General features: G+C 28.8%; 2 protein-coding genes across 5 annotated transcripts; one reads left to right on the top strand and one right to left on the bottom strand.

The window, feature by feature from the left end:
• Positions 1-1,251: 1,251 nt before the first annotated feature.
• On the bottom strand, positions 1,252-6,207 carry LOC129988056 (uncharacterized). Of its 2 annotated transcripts, XR_008785623.1 has the most exons (5): positions 5,947-6,207; positions 5,373-5,495; positions 5,126-5,193; positions 2,251-4,771; positions 1,252-1,556 (listed from the first exon to the last, which is right to left on the bottom strand). XR_008785623.1 is itself a non-coding variant. In XM_056096157.1 (4 exons), the coding sequence occupies exons 1-4, from the start codon at positions 6,052-6,054 to the stop codon at positions 4,153-4,155; spliced, it is 918 nt and encodes a 305-aa protein (XP_055952132.1). In that variant the 5' UTR covers positions 6,055-6,207; the 3' UTR covers positions 2,010-4,152. The 2 variants fall into 2 exon arrangements, 1 of the variants encoding a protein (XP_055952132.1); XM_056096157.1 differs by lacking the exon at positions 1,252-1,556 and having other exon boundaries at positions 2,010-4,771.
• An 8-nt stretch (positions 6,208-6,215) lies between these two features.
• Positions 6,216-14,266, top strand: LOC129988057 (gastrula zinc finger protein XlCGF7.1-like). Of its 3 annotated transcripts, none has more exons than XM_056096159.1 (2): positions 6,216-6,622; positions 12,743-14,266. In XM_056096159.1, the coding sequence occupies exon 2, from the start codon at positions 13,226-13,228 to the stop codon at positions 14,075-14,077; it is 852 nt and encodes a 283-aa protein (XP_055952134.1). In that variant the 5' UTR covers positions 6,216-6,622; positions 12,743-13,225; the 3' UTR covers positions 14,078-14,266. The 3 variants fall into 3 exon arrangements, with proteins under 3 accessions (XP_055952134.1, XP_055952133.1, XP_055952135.1); XM_056096158.1 differs by having other exon boundaries at positions 6,216-6,652; XM_056096160.1 differs by lacking the exon at positions 6,216-6,622 and adding an exon at positions 6,662-6,835.
• Positions 14,267-19,207: the final 4,941 nt, after the last annotated feature.

Raw genomic sequence — 19,207 nt, 5'->3', positions numbered from 1 at the left:
AGTTTGAAGACTTTTGTACCCATTTATGTTTTTAAAAATGATTTTTTTTTTTTTTTTTTTTGTATTTCTCAGTAAAAATAATTCATATGTATAAAATGTTGATGGTAGACTTGCTTTTTAATATCTCATAATAATAGCATAATACTGATTATTTTTACAATTCTTAGAATGAAAGATTTTGTGGATTAGGAATACATTTTTCCTAATGCTTTTTCTCTCTTTGTTTAATTGATAGATTTATAAATGATATAGAAATACAGGTTTACAGAAGATAATAAAAACTATAAATACTTCATATATTTCTTTTTCTTATATTTGAAATTTAAAAAAAATTAATATTCTCGATATTCTAATATAAAATGTTCTTATCATTTTTAAGTTCAGGGGCTATGTTAAATCCCTTCTTCATTTCACTTTTCATCCGTTGGCATGACTAGTCAATTTAATTATATGGATAAAAAATTTTTTAAAAAAACTCTAACCAATTACATTAAATAGATTTTTAATCATAAATATCTAGTGTTTTATATTTTAAATAAGTACAAACTATGTTTTATGTAAATAACTACTTCAATTTTCAGCCGGAAAGGAAGATGCAAATCCTTTCAGGCTATGTGCTTCCTAATGCTTTTTAATCCCTAGGAACTAATTTTTCAACTTCTATTTTTTATGATAAAAATTAGTCTCTTTTTTTCTTTGTTTCTTCTATACACTGCTTAAAATCATGTACTTTGAAAACAATTTATTCCAGAAGTTTGAAGTATTGCAGAAAATAATAAAAACTAAGGAAAAGAAAGTGCAGGAGTAGAATGAGTAAGTTTGTGAATGAGTTCAATGCATAGGAGTAAGTTTTAGAATGCACATGTAAATAATTACTTTATGAAAAGTTTGATGTATAATAATTTTATGAAAAGTTTGATATATATGAATACATATAACATCAATAAAAAAATTCAGGACTCTTTGGTTTTAAAGGTATGTTTTATTCATCTTCTAAAAATGTTTAAATATACAACAGAGCAACTTGTTAATACTTTTTCAACTTCTTTAGTATTTAATATATAATAAGCTGAAAAATATTTAACATACAACAGTTTCATGGAAGTGCTATTTAATACCATAATAACATTAAAATTTTATATCATATTAATACTAATTATTTTAACACCATACAAATCCTGTTAAAATGTTCTGATACATTTTTAAAGCATGTACAAAAAAAAAAAAAAAAAAAAAAAAAAACAAGGCACATATTTTTTTAAAAGCATGATAGTAATAAAATAAATATAAATTAATTTGGAAGAGATACATTCTTTTCAACACAATGCGTCAAACTATGTTTTGTTTTTCGATGTTTTTTTGGTAACTCAGAGAATATTCCATAAGTATGTTCTTTTAGGGCAGGTGGTAATGCTCGTTTAACTGGCCTTCCACCAACTTGAGTTTTCCTACCAGAATAAATAGATTTTCTTCTTGCAATTGCTGTAGGTTGAACAGGAATTTGATTGCCTCTCCTTCTGCTGCACTTCAAAACTCTGCTTGAGTAGTTAAGGTTTCTAAAAGGAGGGGAAAACAAAAGAAGAAATCTAAGTAAATTTCTGCCAACTTCATCATACAACCGAAGAGTTTACTGGAAGTAAGTCCTACATGACATTTTAATAAATTAAAGAAATTTAGCTTTAGAATGTATAAAAATATCAGAAAGATACTTACAAAACGCCTTTTCATACTGAAACTCTCTTATTAAATTTTCTATAGAATAATATCCTACCATATTATAAATGATGAATGTATAAGTTTTTAAATTGTTATTTGACACTTTCTTTCGCTAAACTCTTTAAATGTGGTGTAAAAAAAGTTGTTAGTATTAACCCATAACATAAACATTAATTATACTTTAGAGAACATTAAAATAAAATTAATAAAAACCCATACACTGTTTAGCTAAAATTTTAACAATACATTTTTAGATTCTTGTATTGAATGTATATTGTAGTAAATCTATCACTCTTTCAGTTTCAATTTTTACAGCAATAAAAATTATTAGAAAAACATTAAACAATTAAGAAATCTAAAGCTAAACACCCTTCAAAACTGGATTTAAAAAAGTTTAGTCTTTAAAAATAATAAAATTAATTTGCTACAATATAATATAAACATTAAATTGTTACACATTAAATCTTATTTTCTATCTTGCGAATTTTCTAATGTAAACTTAACAAGCCTACAAAAATAAGTTTAAAAAAGTACCTTCCAAAGTTATGCAAGGCAGACACCAATCCAGTTTCTGTTTTTCCAAACTTGTTAACATTCTACACCATTTTTTTTATTGCTGGCTTAAAAACATCAGGATTATTTTTGTAACCGGATGTAATCCGATTAATTATATCATCAAATTTTTGTAAATAATCACCATCATCATCATCTGTTTCACTGTCCGAGTTTTGACATGTAGCTGCAATGGGCTGTGAAGTAGTGTTCAGGGGTGTTTGTGGGACCCCAAAAAATCCCCTGAAACTTTTACGGACTTACTACCGACATTTTGGAGTTTCGAGAAGGGGGGGGGGAGAAATGAAAAATTACGATTATGAAGTATTGAATGACCTAATTATAAAAGTTCAATGAATTACTTTTTTGCAAAATTAATAACCATTAATTTTGCAAAATTAAGACCTTTGAACCCAGGTCACGTGATCGCACATCTGGTCGAACGAAGTCTCTCCCTTTTTTTTCTGCCGCGCCTACTTGCCGAAAAGAATCCAGAAGAGAATGTCCGAGAACCGGGGGAATGAGTCATAACTCGCAATAAGGAAAGAACAAAAAAGAAGTTTTTTCCCCCTTTTCACGCATTATCACTGCCTTTGGAGAAAGAAAGGAAAAGTTTTCACCACACACACTGACCTTGCGTTTTCTGCTTTCAAAGCAAACAAAATTACCCAGATCAAAATAAATAATTCATTATTATTCCTACTTCCTTTTGAACGACGATCCCCGGAATTTCCGGGTATCGAAGTTCAAAATCCCCGGAATTCCGGGGTTTCCCCGGAGCACAAACACCTCTGAGTGTTTATAGTTGGTAGAACCATGTTATATGATTGCAAGGCTGTGAAAATGTGTCAATATCTCTAGGTGAAAGCGTGTCATTTGAAGAATGTTTAAGTGTATTATTATTAAATTGTGAAAGTATATCGTTAGATGAATTTGGAAGTACCGTAGAAGAAAATTGTGGTTGTAGAGCATCATCAGACTGAGAAGAAGGAAAATTGTGTGATGGGTTAAAACTTAAAGGTAGCAAGAGGGTGCTATTTGAATCCAATTTTTTCCCAGTAGCCACTTCATACATTAATTTTCTACTTTCTAGACAAATGTTGATTGTTTATTTTGTTCCAAAATCACAGAACTTAAATGCTTGCAAAGCTTTTCATTCATGCCAACAAAGCAAGTACAAATGGAACTTTCCAAATCAACAAAATGTTGATCAATTTCAAAATAAGTGTTATCTTTATTTAGTGATCTGATGTTCTGAATTATTCCTTTATCATCAGGCAAAAACCTTTTTACTAGTTTTTTGTTAGAACGACCAAAACTAAAATCTAAATATCTACTATGTAGATACTTCTCAAATTTTGTGACAATGAAGTCCAATAATTGAACTGAGCTAAATGCTTTCACTCGTCCAAGTATGGTCTCTTTTAAAACTTTGAACAAACTTTCAACATAGTTTGTTGTATTGTTTCCCCTGGTTAAAAGCATTTTTCTATGACAAGTGCACCATAAATGCTTTTTGGAGAACAACTTGCTCAAATATATGATGAACTTGTCATATTTCCTGACTGTACTATTCTCCAACATATTTTGAAACAACTCTTTCAGTTGCATTTCAGTTTCTGCATACATCAATGATTTAAAGGAAAAATATAATTTTTGACGGTGCTCTTTTAGAACTTTATTTTCACTGTTCATAAGCATCGCCACACTGCTTTTAGCACATGAAACTGACAGAGTAAGTAAGTAGAATTCAGCCATATTTTACTCAGAACTTCTCTTTCCTTCAGATCATCATCTGTCATTACAATCAGTGGCCCATTTTGCAATAAACAGCATTTCTCAGGGAAACACTCACAGAGAAGTTTCACTCCTTAACGAAAAATATTAGTTAACTTCTGCATTTGTGATAATGCAGCCAATAGGTATTCCACCAGCTACACCTGGAGAAATAAAAAAATAAACACGATGATTTAGTCTGTCCATGTGGCTAGATGCATCAAGCATTATCATTTCTTGAACATTGCTAAGTAAATCTATACTTCGCTTCATTATCGGCGTCACTACAGCAATCGCCAAACTGTTCTTTACTTTTGGAAAAGCAGCTTTACAGAATGGCTGTTGATTGTATGAGGAAATATATTTTTCAGCTTCCCTGTCAATATCACTTTCTCTTCGAGATCCATAGATTTTCCTAAATTCATTATTTAACAAGTGATTTACGACAGATAATGAAGGTAGCTTAGAACTGTCCATGCATGCTTCTACATAATCTTCATTACTCTGAAGCTCTAATTCCATTTGCAACATCTGTCTTGCAGTAGCTGCAGTATGTCCTAATTCAAACAATTCTATCAGACGCTTTTGCGTTAGGTTTGATAATGGCCTGAACTTTTTAACAGCAGCACTGTCAAGCAAATGATTATGCAAGTACAGAAGCTCACATAATGCAGGAAACTCTATAACTTCTGGGAGTGGATCTTTGTGTTTTGGCAGTGAAAAATACCTGTAATCAAAATAATTTGAATATTTTACCATGGATATATTAAACATCTAAAATAAAAGCAAAGAAAATATATAAGCTTTCCAAAATATGATAATTCATAATAATATAAGAAATAAAAAATTATTATTGAAAATATAAGAAATAATTATTGATACTGAAAAATAAATAAGTAAATGAAGATATTAGGTACTGACACATATAAAGAAAAATGTAATCTATTTTTTAAATTAGTTTTATAAGTATGTAAGTGACAAATAAATCCAACAATCACACTAAATAAAAATATTTGATTACACATTATTATATATGTTATTTGTTATTATTATTAATCAAATTTAAATAATTAAAACTTACCTTTGAATAGTAATTTTAAGAACTGCAGGGCATCCAGTATTTTTACTTTCTTTCACATGTTTTGATACCTGTAAAAATAATCTTTATATAATTATCAATAATGAGAGCACTGTGCCAATGAATTTCAGTAGAAGCTAAATAAACTTTAAATCTAACCTTGTCATTATATAAATGATAAAACATAAAGTGTCTAAAATAACACACATAATGCATTTGAAGCAGTAAAATATAAAATATTAGTTATTACCTGTTGCACATTGTGCTGGCATCTAAAGTCACCTTTATAAACATTAAGGCGTCCAGTTGATTTATGTGTTCTCTGAACACGCCAAACTGTTTCCGATCTTTGTTCATATTCTTTAATCCATTCCTAAAATATGTGTTACAGAAATGCAAGAAATAAGTATTCAAAAGAAATGTATAAACTATTTACATATTTATAAATCTTAATATTAAGTTAATAACAAATATCAAGATTAATAATTAGATTGTTAATAACTATGTGAATCTAAATATCTTAACAAATATAGCGCATTTGCAGATAGACATCTAATGGTAATAATTTGAATACAAAATTAAAAAATAAATATCTCCTTGTGTTATTTTATTTTACATGAATATTCAATAAGAATTATAATGATTTCTATTCTGTTTAATGTCATCTAAATATCTTAATAAATATAGTTCATTTGCATAAAAATATTTTATAGTAATGATTTTAACATGAAAATTTAATTAAAAAATTGGCCGATCATTTCCCGTAAAATGAAAGCTTGATTTGCAAGTCTTATTTTAATAATACTTCACAGAAAAATTGCTACCTGAGCTGATTCTTTATTTACAAGATCAGAAATGCAAAAAATAGCTCTATTCTCATCAATCTCAATTATTTTATAACTGTATTTCTCTGGAAGATTTAATTTCTCCATTTTGAAAATTGGCAGGCAAAAAAGTACGTACAACTAAACAACAATGTAACAGGGTTGCTACAGCATAGAAAGTCTGTGCGAAAGAAATCGACCAATCAGAGCACGTCGGTATCCTTTGCCATAGACTTAGTCTGTACAATTTGCGAACTCGCGTTGCTGTCGTTCCGGTTAATAGCTTCTGTTGATATTATGATCCCATACTGTTTACATTCAAGTTCAAAATCGCAGAAGTAACTAAACATAATCATTTTAGACAGCATAAATTGTCTGACACTAAAAATACTTTCCATATTTAATTCCTAATATCATTACTACATGCAACTTTATGCCAATGTGGAAGTACAAAACTGGATTAAAGCGAAGGCAAATAATAATAAGGATCTATTTACTAAAACGGATTTAAAAGAACCGCATCACACCTAACAGATCAACGGATCATAACTTTCACTTCTCTGTGATAACTTCATAACCCTCGCAGGGAAGAAACGAATGGGTAACCGACGTCGGTGAGTTATCGCTGGTTTTGTTTCCTATTTGGCGATAACTCTTAGCAACCATCCTCAGTAAGGTAAAAACACTCGAATAGTCTATAAGACAGGTAATGGGTCTTATTTTTCTTACATTTTGTGTCATTTTACTTATCTCTCGAAAATTGAAACACCTTTTTCTAAACTTTCCCATTGTTTATGTATAAATAAGTAGAGAAGTAAAAATAGTTAAAAAAAAAAAGATTTAGTGTGTCATTATTAATGAAACTGAGGTACCATTCTACCGAATTCCGGTTTGTACTATGTTTATTTGGTTATTTTTATTATTAGGACTTTGTTTGGTAATATATTGGTTATATTAGACATACGTACGGAGTACTTTTGTATGCGTATTGAAGTGCGTAACGTAATATTACAATTGAGCAGAATATTACAATAGAATAATATTATTCAATGTTAGATTTTCGTTAAATCAAGATCATGTACTAACCACCATTAGATCTTCCTTTTCTTTCCTTCTTCTTCTTTGTTTAGTTATTATTTTATTTAATTTCTTGAATGTATTTTAAATCTTGAATATCTTTCTTGTAATAAGAAAAATAAACTTACTCATTTATTTAGTAATGCAGCTTATTCTGTCAATCTTCGTGAATAAAATATAACTATTGAAATTAATGTTTCAGTTGTGCCCTAATAAAAAAACTATCTTTATTGAAAAAAAAAAAAGAACATCCATAATGGTATTTTGATATAGATAATGATTGAATTAAATTCTGTAGAAGGAAATTCTATTTAAATCTATACAAAGTAGTTTTTTTCTTTCTTCCCTTTCTCTTATTTTTTTAATGAAAGTATTTTTCTGTTTTTATTCATCATATTTTTTTCTTATTAAAATTAATATCTGAATTCTACAAAATTCCAATTTTAAAAACTTTTTATATCATGAAAAAATTTTGAAATGTTTAATGAAAAGTTTATTTATTATTATTAAATTATGCGTTATGATTCTTTACAATTCGAATTGAGTTAAATTTCCATCGCACTATGCAATGATATTTTGCATAGTATCATAACATTTAATTGAATTACTTAATTTATGAACCTTTTGTGTGTCTGAGCAGATTTTCTTGTTTCTTATGTTCATTTCCAAGGAAGATGATATATATATTTCATATTTAGAATTGTCTTAAGAATTTAGTGATTGATTAAATGAAAAAAAAAAAGTGCAGCTTAATCACTTTAAAACTTTTAAAAACTAACTTTTCAGACCTTAGGATTGTTGGATTAACTAAGTACTTAGAGAAAATATTAATATTTTATATAAGAACTCGTAAGTTTTGTATTATTGCAAACATAACATAATTTTTTTTTTATGTATGTTCATTTTAATAAAATACAAAAACCATGAGAGGACAAAAAGAAAAGAAAAAAATCAAACTTCCTATGGTTTTTAAATTGTTATATGTATTGCTTTATTTTATTTTTGTTGTTTGTAATATTTAAGTAATAAAGATAAAAATATTTGATAGTTGTAACTTGTTTACAAAGGAGCTGCTTAGTGTGAACTCTCAAATAATAGCTTTATGTTACCAACATTTTCAAAATGATTCTGATTTAAGAATCTAGAGATTTCTTTTTATCGAAGCAAAAGAAACAAACTAGTGCAACATATACAATATAATTTTTACTTTTCAGATGACCTAAATCTGAAAATGGAAAGAAATATAATTAAATTTGAATGTATTTGAGGAACAATCAAATTATTTGCATATATTCTTATACCATATTTACACTTTTCTTTAGATACTCTGTATAATGTATATTTAGTTTAATCATTTTCCTTTTTCATTTCATAAAGTATGTGTGTGTTTTAATGGAAACTAAATTATTATATAAGAAAAGTATAAAAACCATTAAAATAGAGGAACTCTTAGAAATGTTATGAGCATAATAAAAATTGTTAATTCCTTTATAAATTCCAATTTGTGAAGATAATTTAAATATGCAACTGAGAAGATAGAGTTCCTATCCTCGGACATTTTCAAGTATTTTATGAAGATAACTTAAATTCCAATTTGTTTAGAGGTATTTCTGTCAGCAACTCAGTTTTTTTTTTTTGTCTGTTAATTTTTAGGATACTTATAATCATGCTTATAATTTTATTTATTTATTTTTTCTTATGAGAATTGATGGCTATTTATTTATGAAACATATTTGATTTAAAAAAATGTTTCATAAGCTTTGAAACAACAGGATCAGTTGTTTTAATAATTTTTTCATTAATTTTCTTAACACATAATGTAACACACACACACACACACACACACACAAAAAAAAAAAAAAAAAAAAAACTTCATTTTATTAAATATTTTAGGGTAAGTAGGATATAAAGTGGCTCTAAAAATCAGTTTTCTTTCCCAAATGAATTCTGAAAATTATCAGATACAATGAAAAGACAAAGTTTTCTCTGCATAATGGTGCAAAACAATGTGCTAATCCTGCACAAATGAAAAATGGTTTTTAGTGGGTAGTTATTGCAATCAATTTAAACTTTTGTTTTAAAAAGCAACCACTTTCTATCATAGAAGGTAGATGCATCTTTCATGGGAAATGGAACTCATTTAGTTTATATTTTGTTGAAGATTTGTTATAGATTTCAATATTGCAATTCAAACTTATAACATACGACAAACATTTCATGCCTGCTGTTTATAGTAAGTCAATCAGTTTATAGTAGTTTCTAAAAAAAGTTAATTTAAATAAATGCTATTCCACTTATGTAAAAGGAAAATACTGTACAATAAAGAAATTATTAAAAATGTAACTAAGATGACCTTGTAAAATGCTTTATTCTATCCAAATGCAAATTGACATTTTTGCATTTTCACAAAGTGAAAAATCTTATTTTTGTGATGCATATAGGACATTTTTTTAAAGAAAAGTAATTTATTTAAACACTAAATAATATGCACAAATTTTTTTTAAAAAAAAACTTTTTATTATTATTATGTATGTAGTGAGGTGTTTTTCTCAAGAAGTGTTATTTAAATAAGCAAGCCTATTTTCGTTTCTTATTCTCATGAAATATGAAGTAAATATTTTTCCTGAGAAAAGTGATTTAATCAACTTTTTTGCACTTGTTCATATAAAATATATAATTCTTTCAATATATGTACTTAATAATTTTCTCTGAAGAATAATTGAAATAAACATTTCCATTTTCATACCAAGAACAATCTGTGGTTTGCGATATGTATCATGTGGCATTTTCACATAAAAAGAAAATTGAATAATATGTACCAATATTATACAAAGAATAAACGATTTTTTTGGTCAAAGAATTTAGTTATTGATATAATTTGAATAAGTCTTCTCCTACTACAATTTTCTAATCTGTGTTCCAAGTTTTTATAAATGATAATTTTGAATTAATGTTTATGAATATTTTGCTATTTGAAAGTGTTATGATTCCTGAATAATTTTATGTTCAAAACTTGATTGCTGCATGCATTTAGTGATCTTGCATTCATTATAGAAGTCTTAATATTTGATTGAATTGATAATACTTGTTCTTTTAAAAAATGAGCTTAGATACTTGTACATTTAATATTGACTTTCCCACTATTCCCCCCCCCCCGTTCCTTTATATTAGAAATGACATGGTTGTTCGGATGGCTGCCCAGCTTTGTTAAACTTTGTATGCTTATTATTATTATTTTTTTCCCATTCCTTCAACACAATGTTCGCGTTTGCTCACTTTATTCGTTGTTCGTTTTTTCTCTTTGATTATTATTTTATTCTGGTTTTGTTTTCACGTTGTTCCGGCGGAAACTCGCTTGCTTTAATTAACTTTTATTTTCTTGGTTTGATGTTTCTAAACGAAAAAATATATGTTGATGATTTTCTGAAATGCACTTTAGCGAATTGCAAATAAAATGTTTGGTCTATTAGAAGTAAATTTCTTTTCTTTTTTTTTAGAATTGTAATTTCCGTGAAATATTTTTAGTAGCAATGCTTGTTTCTGAAAGTCGCCACTGTTTATATCTAGAGCTGATTTAAATGACTGTGAATCCAAAAAGTGCTGATGGAGGATAATTAATTTATTATAATATTTTTTAAATGAATGATTTTATTAAAATAATCCTATTTAATTTTTAAATCTCGAGATAGTTAAAACTCTGTTCATAAGATAAAATTATAAGTTAAAGTAATATTCCGTCACATTCCATTGTATGCATTATGTTGTAATAAGGTGCTGAAAGGTGAAGTTCCTCTCCGTCTATTTTGGCGAAATGTTTGTTTTGGATATCAGCTTGGGCATTTATGTCCCATTTTAAACTGATTGTGTTAGCAATTTCGTTTATTTCGTTTTTTAAAGAATTTTTTATTGGAACTGAGCAAATGACTTGCTCTTTTGTGTTCTAGTCATATTGTGCCAAGATACCATAATACATGTGTTGGTAATCATTTGGATTTGTCAAAATTTGTGATTACGAATACAAATTTCGCTTATACGAATGAATGAGAACTTAGTTGAATCTTTTCTTCTGAAATAGTATTTTAGTACCCTCAAAAGAAAAGCTGCTAAAAGGGCATACAGTTAAATTAAGTGTTTGGTTGTAGGATATTGGTGAAATTTCTCTAGATATAAGCTGTGGCATGTAGGTTTACGTTGCTCTGTTAATGAATTATATATATTTTTTACGTTACATTATACATGATATTCTTTTTATATTATTCCAAGCGTATTCTTCCTTTAGAGTCTTAACTATCCAGTGATTTGCTTTAAATAACATCGATTGTGAAATAATGAAAAACATTGGAAATTTGATTATTTGTAGCTCATGGGACAACAATAAAAATTCGATACTTAATTTTTTAAAATTAAAATGAGATTTAAAATTCAGTATGCTAAATTTTTAATAGTTGAAGATAGTTTTTAAAAAGAGAAAAATTATTTACTAAATGAACGCAAATTTTAATAAATAATGTGATAAAAAATAATTATATATATAATATATATATATTTAAGAGTAATTTCAGCTGGAAGACCAATTTCCTCTTAACGGATTTTGGTCGAAATTTGATAGAAATCTACAAATTTGGTACCTTATACCAAATTTCGTCGTCTAGCTCAAAGTATTTTTGAGTTATATTTGCCACATGCAGACAGACATAATGTGAAAATCTCGAGTTCCAATTTTTTAGAGATTACAATACTTTCTCTTTTCTAGGCACGAGAAAGTAAAAAAGCTGATCTAGGATAATCTCAGTTTTGTAAGTTTCTCTATTGTGGGGAGATCGTTTATGAAATCAAATTGGTGTTAGTTGCAAATCTGTGTCTGTACTGAGTTTAGCTAACTAAATCGAATCAAGCCTGTAACTAATCGTTTTGTGTATTTTCTTTCTTTCTCCCTCTTTTTTCGAAAATCGGAAAGTTATTGTTTTGTACTCGTAGATTGTGGTTGAGTTTTAAAATGCTATTCATGCTATTTGCTAATATGAAAATCATTTTAATAAAAAAAATTTCTAATCATCATTTTGTTCATGGTTTGCCCTTTTTTGTAGGCTTTTATAAAAGAACACATGGTTTCAGTTATTTTTAAATGTTTTAGTAAAGATTTTACATTATAATATTGAGATTTTTAGTTTTATTGATATATTTCGATTCTCCTGTTTATCCGACCACCATGCATTTGTGTCCTCCCCATCCCCTTCCGTAATGTCGAAATTTTTGAAATGATTTTTTTTAAATTTACATTAACTTAAAAGAAAGAATAAGGAAAGAGACAGAAAATACTAAGTATGCTAATTAAATTTTTAAAGACATTGAACCAAAGCAACTGCATATTTATATACATCGAAGTACGGATCAAAATTTCAACAACTTGAAATTTTTAGGGGAAAAATAAAGTAAAAACAGTAAAACTTGTCATTCAAAAGAACACTCTACTAACAAAAAAAAAATCTTTATTATGAAATAGTACTTTGCAGTGTTTCTCTTAGAATGATTTGTATTAATGAAAACTAAATTCTTTTGTTGTAGGGTTGTACATTTTCAAATATAAGGCATTCTTTTTTTAATCACTAACTAAGCTCTTGTTACTAAGCTCTATTACTCTATTTAATCATTGGATATATTTGGTGCTTTTCAGTAACTTGGAATGAAAAATTGCATTCATTTATTTTACGCATTTTAGATTTCAAAGTTGCATTTTGAGGAGGGTTGACGTAAATCGAAGTGTGTCTTGACAAGAGTGGTTCAAATCACCTTTTTGAACCGAAGGTGAGAGTCATTTTGGCTGCAACATAAAAGATATCTTGAATGGAATCCAACATTCTGTAATGGGAAAGGATATCTCCTATACATGTATTAAAAATCTCCAATTCATCTTGTGTTTTTCATTGTCTATTGATATATATATTTTAAGTTTTATATAAATGCACAAATAAGAAATTTTATGTTTTCTGAATTCTCGTATAAAAGCATGTTTCTTTTTATCAAATTTAAAAACAAGTCTTTTGATTCATGAAAAATGAAATGATATGTCTAAGTACATGCTACAAGAAAATGAGTGATCCTGAACCTTTCAAATTTCAGTTGCTAACTGCATGTGACTAATGAGCTGAAGATTTTTCCAGAAAGAAATGTTTTAAAAGAGGCATTTTCTTATACTTGCGCAATGGAAATGTCATATGAAAATAATTTATGTAGCCAAGTATTTTCTCGGCAGGAAATTTTAAAGGAAGATTTAATTGATACGAAAGAGAAATTGTATGCGTGCGACATTTGCACCAAAGCCTTTTCTCAACATTCTTATTTAAAGTCACATTTACTGGCACATGCAAAAGAGAAGCTGTTTGCATGTGAAGTTTGTCATAAAGCCTTTTCTCAAAAGTCGAATTTAATAACACATTTACGAGTACATACGAATGAGAAACCTTATACATGCGATGTTTGCAGCAAAACATTTTCTCTGTTTAGTTACTTGAGAGTACACTTACAGACGCATACACAAGAGAAACAACATGCGTGCCACATGTGCAATAAAACATTTTCTCAAGAACCGAATTTAAAAAGACACATGCGGACGCACACGAAAGAAAAACCCTTTACATGTCATATATGCAATAAAGCATTTTCTGTAAAGTCGAACTTAAAACAACATTTACGTACACATACGAACGAGAAACCGCATGCATGCCCTACTTGTAATAAAGTATTTTCTCATTCGCCGAATTTGATAACACATTTGCGGACCCATACGAAAGAGAAATCATTTGTATGTGACGTCTGTAAAAAAGCATTTTCTCATAAATCGAGTTTAAAAAGTCATTTACGCATTCATACGAAAGAGAAGCCGTTTGCATGTGATGTTTGTAATCGAACGTTTGCTCAGCAAAATCACTTACTAACACATTTACGGACGCATACGAGAGAGAAGCCGTTTGAATGTGACATTTGTAATGAAAAATTTTCTTATCCAGCAACTTTAAAAACACATCTACTGAAGCATGCCGTAGAAAAAGTATGAACCATATTGCTGTGAAATTCGGTATAGTGCTTTCTCAACAAGAAAATTTCAAAAGACTTTCTTTCACACTCCAAAGAGAAGCAATTACATTTGTGATACATATAATGTGATGAATTCTTTAAAATAAATCATTTGTATAATATGTATCATCTGTATATTACATTTTTTTAAATAAATTATTTATATGAATTTTATCTTATATCTTTGTATAAAAATAATAGATAAAATTTAAAACGAAATAGTTTATAAAATGATTCAAATTTCATTGCATATTTTGACTTGACAAACTACAAGAGACAAGTGGCATCTTGCTGCTACCACCATTGATTTGTTTAAAAATAATAAAATATGTTGCCAGACACAAATTAATGACATTTTTTTATTATTTTTAAAAATATATGTTGCAGCATTTTTTTTTTTTTTTTCAAAATTTTCAACAAAGTATTCACAAAACCATATAAGAGAAAAACCAAAACCTTTAAAATGTGCATAATAGCATGCTTAACCATTTATTGCCAATTTTTTAAAAAAAAAATTTTGGCTGGATAAATTATATGTATGCGCAAAAAGTTATATAATAATGTAATTATATTCATTTTATGTTTTGTTTCGAAATTATTTGGTATTTTTGAAAAAGGGTATCATTATAAAATGATCAATAAAATCATTTCACTAAAAAAAAAAAAAAAAAAAAAAAAAGACTGAGTTAGTAACAGATCTTTACTGTAATCGTTAAAGTACATATCTGCGTGCGGTATTTCATTATAAACTATAACAAGTAATATAAAAAAAAAATTAAGTCAATTTCTTCTTTTGCAAGAATTGAACTCGCATTCTTCACCTTCACGTGAAAAATACTGAAATCCTAGCATTTTACCGATTGAGCTACTGCCTGTTGATTTCAATTTTTATTACAAACTGCTAAAATTCTATTTAAAGTATTAAAAATTAATTAAATTTAATAATTAATGAATTAACATTTGAAAAAAAAACTGTATTTACATTAAGTGTCATCCACTGCAAGTTTAAAAATATGTATTTGAACTTGAGTGGATGAATAAAAAGTATTTTATTAACGATTGAAAATTTGAACAAGATATATAAATATATATGTCAGAGTGCAAACTAAAAGAGGGAATTGAAAAAAAAAAAAAAAAAAAAAAGCAAACCAAAAGTATAATGCTTCAGATATGACAATTCCGTTCCGTTCAATTTAGTGACGAATCTCAAATTATTCGCTTGTAAAGAAATAAAACACAGAATACACGCTTTCTGCTATATACAATATTGACTGATATATATACAGAATGAAACTAAACTGTCAAGCATATAAAATATATTTTTGGCGCCGAGTGTGTAAATGAAATTCTTAAATCCCCTAATGGGGATTGTGACAGCTAATGGGTTGATGAAGGATAAATGATTAGCATGAAATTTTTTTTATGACGTATGAAAAGTGCAAATTTAATTTTAATCTATATAGTTAAAATGAAGATATATTTAAAATTAATAGATATGACTCAGAATAGGAAATTAATTTATATTTTAGTGATTTTTTTCATCAGTGAAACGGATATTTACAAGTGGACTGGAGATGAAAATAGTGTTGCAGTGGCGTGGTCCATTTCTCTCTCACACTCATATATATATATATAAGTATATGTAAATCGATAAATTAATATAATTTATTCCCAATGTAAAAGAAATGTTAGATATATCCCTATTTACTGTATGCAAATACTATATATATTTGCGGATGTAAGGAATATCGAATATAAATGCAAATTAATATTGAATTTCAAATTAGTCTTTGATAGGTGTGAAGCTATATTGTTAGCTTGAGATTTTTTTAATTCAAGTTTAAAATAAAGTAGAATTTATATACCAATTTTAATATTTTAAAAGAAGATTTTTTATTGTTGGGAAATTAGCAGCTCAAAGGTACTGAAGTATATTGCATTAAGAAGCATTTTAGTTCTCTTGATGTTTGTGCAAAGCTACCAGTAACTGTTTCTGCTTTCAAATCATCCAACAATTCCCTTTCACTTGAAAGCAACGCATAGGATTTCAATTTCTCAGACAATAAATTTTACTTATGATCTTCAGAACTTAATGATCTTCAACTTTGAAAATGACCTACCACCGTGCACTTGAGTGACAGATAAGTTGCAGACGACTTTATAAAATTCACATTGGTTGCTATATGCTTTATCATGAAGCTTGTTTGATGCTAAAATCCTCAAGATACCTGCTGTGTAAGCGCTATAGTTTTCAAAGTTATTGCAACTAAGATCCATTATGCTCTCGATGCATTTAAACTTACCAATATCCGCATTTTAAATCCACCTTAGAGAACCACTCATTCCTGTAAAGTGAGTCCAAGATATCATCAATTCAGAGAAATTGATAATTGTTCTATTTGAAATGCCATTCAATAGTTTACACAAAATCTTATGAAGCCTTCCTTGTATAAGATAAAACGCTAGAAGACCTAACTTTTACCATTACACGTATCAAAGGAAATGGAAGTAACGTCCAAAAATGGACTCGCTGCAAAAAATTTTCGCGATCACTTGATTCTGAAACTAAAGCTTAATTGTAAGTAGTGGAGAAAAAAAAAAGCAAATCTAAAACCTATTCAACAGAAAAAGAAGCCGAATTTTCGCATCCTGATCATTAACAGTAAAAAAAAGAAAAGCCAAGATGAAATGTAAGTAGCCATAATGGAAACTATTTGAGCTTCATTTTAACAATATATATGTTAATGCCAAAGCCCGAAATCGGCCAATTTGCGTTTTGGCCAACGTTGCTGTAAATGTACCGGCCAATGTCCGGTCTTTTCTTGATTTCGGGCTTTGGCCGGCCAATTCGCCAAGTGGCTTGGGACTATCGGCCTAAGTAGGAAGAAAGAAATCAAGAGCAGATTGTTTTACACACTGTTAAAAATGAAGTATTTAAAAATGAGTACTTCTGTGTACTGTTTTTTTTAAGTAAAGTTTTTTTTTTTTTTTTTTTTTTTTTTTTTTAAAGTAAGTAAGTAGTATTATTTCAGAAACGAGTTTAAATATAAGTGATACCTATGAGTTAAAAATAAACTTGTAATATATAAAAATATGATCTCGTGTTATTCTGTTCTCATATTATTCGGTGAACGTATATGCTGTAACAACGTGATAGCGTGAAGATTATATTTGCGTCCTTAAAAATGACGAATTATATCTTGAGCAAATGCGGTGCGTATCGTGTATGAATACAAATACAAAATGAGTATTCAATTTATCTACTACCTTTAAGGGTGACCCTTAGTCTTTTTCTGTTCCATAGACCTAATGTTAAAGATTCTAGATCACATTGTCTCCCGAAATATCGCTTCAAAAAATATGAAATTTGCCGCCTAATGGTCAATCTACAATTATCACATCGCACTTGGCCAAGGATTCCCAGCCACTTCACGAAATGGCCAGCCAAAGTAGAATATACAATATTAATTGCAAGTACTTCGGACTTTGGCCAAAACGCGAATTGGCCAGCCAATTCGTGAACTGGCCGAACTTCGGGCTTTGGCCGTAACATATATAATTGTAAAAAATGCCTGAAAATATTTTTTAAAGTTGATTAAAAATATTTTTAAAAAACGCTGAGGAACTTGTATCAATGAAGAGATGATTTTTGATTTATAAAATGATGCAATTTTTATTATTGTGTTGTGATTATTTTTTGAAGTTATGGGAACAAACGCCAAAATTTTGTCTCAATCTGTTAATAATAAAAGTTTTCTAAAAATCGCTCCGAGGTGCACTCCAAAGGCATGTGAATAATATTCGCCATTACTTTTGCATTGTGCCCATTTACTTCTATGTTCGATCATTTTATTGTTATTCCGATGCGATATTATCCGAATTCCACCGTTTTAATTTCTTTTGTTGCCGATAGATCATGACTGCTCCATTGGAAATCTGCTCGAAAGAGAAACAACAAGCAGTGATTCATTTCCTCTAAAAAGTGGGTGTCAAAGGTGCAGGCATTCATCCTAGAACATCATCACACTCTAGTGATGATGTTCTAGGACAGGGATGGCGAACCAGTGGCATGGCACGCGACACAATATTTTGGGCACGCAGCCGGTCTAAACGGTTTGCATTTTAGTTCAAAATAACAAAGTTCATTATAAAGTATTACGAACAAACGCGAGTGATCGGACGCGGTGCGCGAGGGAACTGTTCCTATTCCCTACCCTATTTCATGTATGGAAGAAAATCGAGCAATAGCATTGGTTCGCACCGTCACGCAGTCTTCAAAGATAGTGTGTTAGGCTGAGAGGTTGCTAAAAATTCGCTTGCTGAGAAAGGAATTGATTTGAAACGAATTGTTTTAGTAACAACTAATAGTGCTCGAAATGCGGCGTTCAAAAAAAAAGGGGGAGGGGCTTTATTTGTTTATTTCAAACAGACGTAGGACATTCGATTCTTGAATTTCACTGTATTATTCACTAACAAGCCTTGTGTGCTAAAAGTGGTTTAACATCTCATAATGTAATGGCGTTAGTCATAAAAATAGACAACCTCATGTCGTCACAGGCTTTAAATAAGCGAAAGTTTAGTGCTTTGTTGGATGAAGTCAATTCGGTGTATGATGACTTAATGGTCCAACAATAATAATGTTCGCTGGTTGAGCCGCAGGAACTTGCTTCAAAGATTTATTGACTGCTTGGAAGAAATCAGACTGTTTCTGCAAAATGATAGGAAAATTGAACAATACCCACAGTTGTTGGATGTTATGTGGCTATCAAAATGGATGTTTTTTACAGACATGTGTGTGAACTGAACATAAAGCTTTCAAATCATAAATAAAACAATTATCGCCATGATGGATCTTTCGCGCTTTTGACGCTAAACTGTATGTTTTCAGAAACGATATTATTACAAAAAACTACGAGGACTTCACAAATCTGAAAAAAAAAAAATATTTAGATGTATACATGAGAAATAAGATTATGAAAAAGTTACTAAAGAATTTACTTTCGTAATTGATTTTTCAATCAAGAAATTTTCAGCAAGATTTTTTTTCAGTTCAAAGAATGATCGGAAACGCTCAAATTTATTATGCGCCCTGATATGACTTCATTTGATA

Source organism: Argiope bruennichi, chromosome 10, assembly GCF_947563725.1.
Source record: "Argiope bruennichi chromosome 10, qqArgBrue1.1, whole genome shotgun sequence".
Classification (NCBI taxonomy): domain Eukaryota; kingdom Metazoa; phylum Arthropoda; class Arachnida; order Araneae; family Araneidae; genus Argiope; species Argiope bruennichi.
The sequence above is the reverse complement of the archived record's forward strand: the minus strand, read 5'-3'. Positions and strand labels throughout refer to the sequence as shown.